This window comes from Charadrius vociferus, unplaced genomic scaffold (genome assembly GCF_000708025.1).
Source record: "Charadrius vociferus isolate BGI_N301 unplaced genomic scaffold, ASM70802v2 scaffold56, whole genome shotgun sequence".
In the NCBI taxonomy this organism is placed as follows: domain Eukaryota; kingdom Metazoa; phylum Chordata; class Aves; order Charadriiformes; family Charadriidae; genus Charadrius; species Charadrius vociferus.
Genome location: NW_009649057.1, coordinates 150348 through 152261, shown reverse-complemented (window position 1 = coordinate 152261; position 1914 = coordinate 150348). Strand labels below are relative to the sequence as shown.

The 1914-nt window shown below is 64.6% G+C and overlaps 1 protein-coding gene across 1 annotated transcript in view; it reads left to right on the top strand.

Annotated features, from left to right (window-relative positions):
• Positions 1-724: 724 nt before the first annotated feature.
• The window catches only part of HMCN2 (hemicentin 2), a 42897-nt gene continuing 41707 nt past the window's right edge, over positions 725-1914 (top strand). Inside the window, 2 exon segments of the mRNA XM_009888054.1 lie at positions 725-959; positions 1861-1912. Coding sequence (XP_009886356.1) covers positions 725-959; positions 1861-1912 — 287 coding nt within the window.

Below are 1914 nucleotides of genomic sequence, written 5' to 3'. Positions count from 1 at the left end.
TTCCCCGCCCAAGGGCTGCCTTTCCCAGCCCTCATCCTGGCTCCGGCTTTGTCTGCGCTTCACGTGGCTGTTCGCTCCTCGTTCCTGGGGCAGCTGCGTGGGGGACCCCCCCCAGAGCCCCTTGTTTCCCCCCAGCCCCTATTCCAGGGTGGGCTCTTTGCCTGGCAGAGGTGTGGTGGGGGGGGATCCCCTCCTCGGGGTCCCTTTCGCAGCTGGCTCTGCTCCCCCCCCACCGTGGTTTGGCAGGGTTTCCCCACCAGCGCTCAGCTGTGAGCCCCCATGTCCTCCCCTAACCCCTGTCTCCCCCCGGCGGAGCGGGGGCCTCTCTGAGCTGGGGGGAAGGGGGGGGTGTCAGGGCTGAAGTGTGTGTGTGGGGGGGGCTGGGCAGTGTTTCTGACAACCCTGTGGGCTGCAGGACCTGCTTCCCACTCCCCGCATCCCCATCCCGGCTTCCTCCAGCTCCCACCCACCTCCCCGCCACGCCGCTGGCTCCAAAAGTCCTGTTCTCCCTCCCTCCATCCCTCCCTCCCAGAAGTTGAGCGCTGGAGGAGTGGCTCCGCAGCTGCGGGCGGCTGGGTGTCCCCCGGCTGGGGTCCCCTCTCCGTCCCCACCGCGTGTGGCCCCGTGTTCCCCCCCGGTGCAGGGTTGGCGCTCAGGGGTTCTGGGGGAAGGAGCGGGGTGAGGACAGAAGGGGTGTCCCCAGCACCTGAGGGTTTCCCCCACCATGCCACCCCACGGAGGGTTGTTTGTGGGTGTCTGGCTGCTCTTGGCCCCCGGTCTCGCCGAGCTGCCCCCCGGCACAGGGGGGGCCACCCTAGCCTTCGTCTTCGATGTCACCGGCTCCATGTACGACGACCTGGTGCAGGTGATGGACGGGGCCTCGCGCATCCTGGAGCGGACGCTCAGCAGGAGCACAAAGCCCATCAGCAACTACGCGCTGGTCCCCTTCCACGACCCAGGTAGGGCTGGGACAGGGTGAGGGCACGCGTGCCGCCGGGGAACGGGGCTGCGGGGAGCTGGGGTGCAGTCCTGGCTGGGTTTGGGGCCGAAGAGTGCACTTCTCAAGTGCCTGCGCTGTCCCTCCTCCCCGTTTTTAATGTTTCTCCCCGTTTTTAATGCTCGCCGCGATGGGGATGGCAGCGTGGGATGAGCCACAGCTCCGGAGCAGGGTGCTGGCCAGGGGCTCCCCTCCCCACGCCGCCCTGCGGGCACAGGACAAGCCATTTCCCACTGGGTTAATCCCAGCGATGCTGGCACACACTTGTGGGTGGCTTTTCTGCTTCCAGCCTGTTCCGATCTCCCTGGGCTAATCACGGGGGGGCATTTCTGTACCAGTCCACAGTGTGCTTTCAGGTTGCCTCGATAAAAGCACCACTCACTAAGAGGTTTTGGTAATGCACGGCAATAGCGGGATCATTTCTTTCTGTCCCGGTCTTTGCCTTGGGATTTTTGTGCACACCCATAAATAGCAGCTGCTCTCCAAAAGAGCCCCAACCCCCTACAAGGAGAGCGGGGCTCGGGCTTTATTTTCAGCAGAAACACCGAGTCTGAATGAAAATCGCAGGAGCCAGACAGGGAAGGAGGCAGAGGCAGTAAATGGGTTTCTGCGTCGGTTTGCAGCTCACCCTGGGCGAGAGCGTTCCCTGGGCAGGAGGGTGTTCCCTTTGGGCCAGTCTGCCCAAATCCACATCTCCCTCGGTGCCAAGCCAGGGTAGATGTTTAACCCTGAGTCTTGTGGTTGCCGTAAGGGTGTTTGTTTAAACCGGGGCCGGTGCTTGGGAGCGCTGGCAGCGTGGCACTGGAAGATGCTGGTGCGGGTGGCCGGGGAGGCTGAGGCGGTGGTGCTGGTTGTGCTTGCAGAGGTGGGACCCGCCACCCTCACCGCGGACCCCCGGCTCTTCCAGCGGCGCCTGC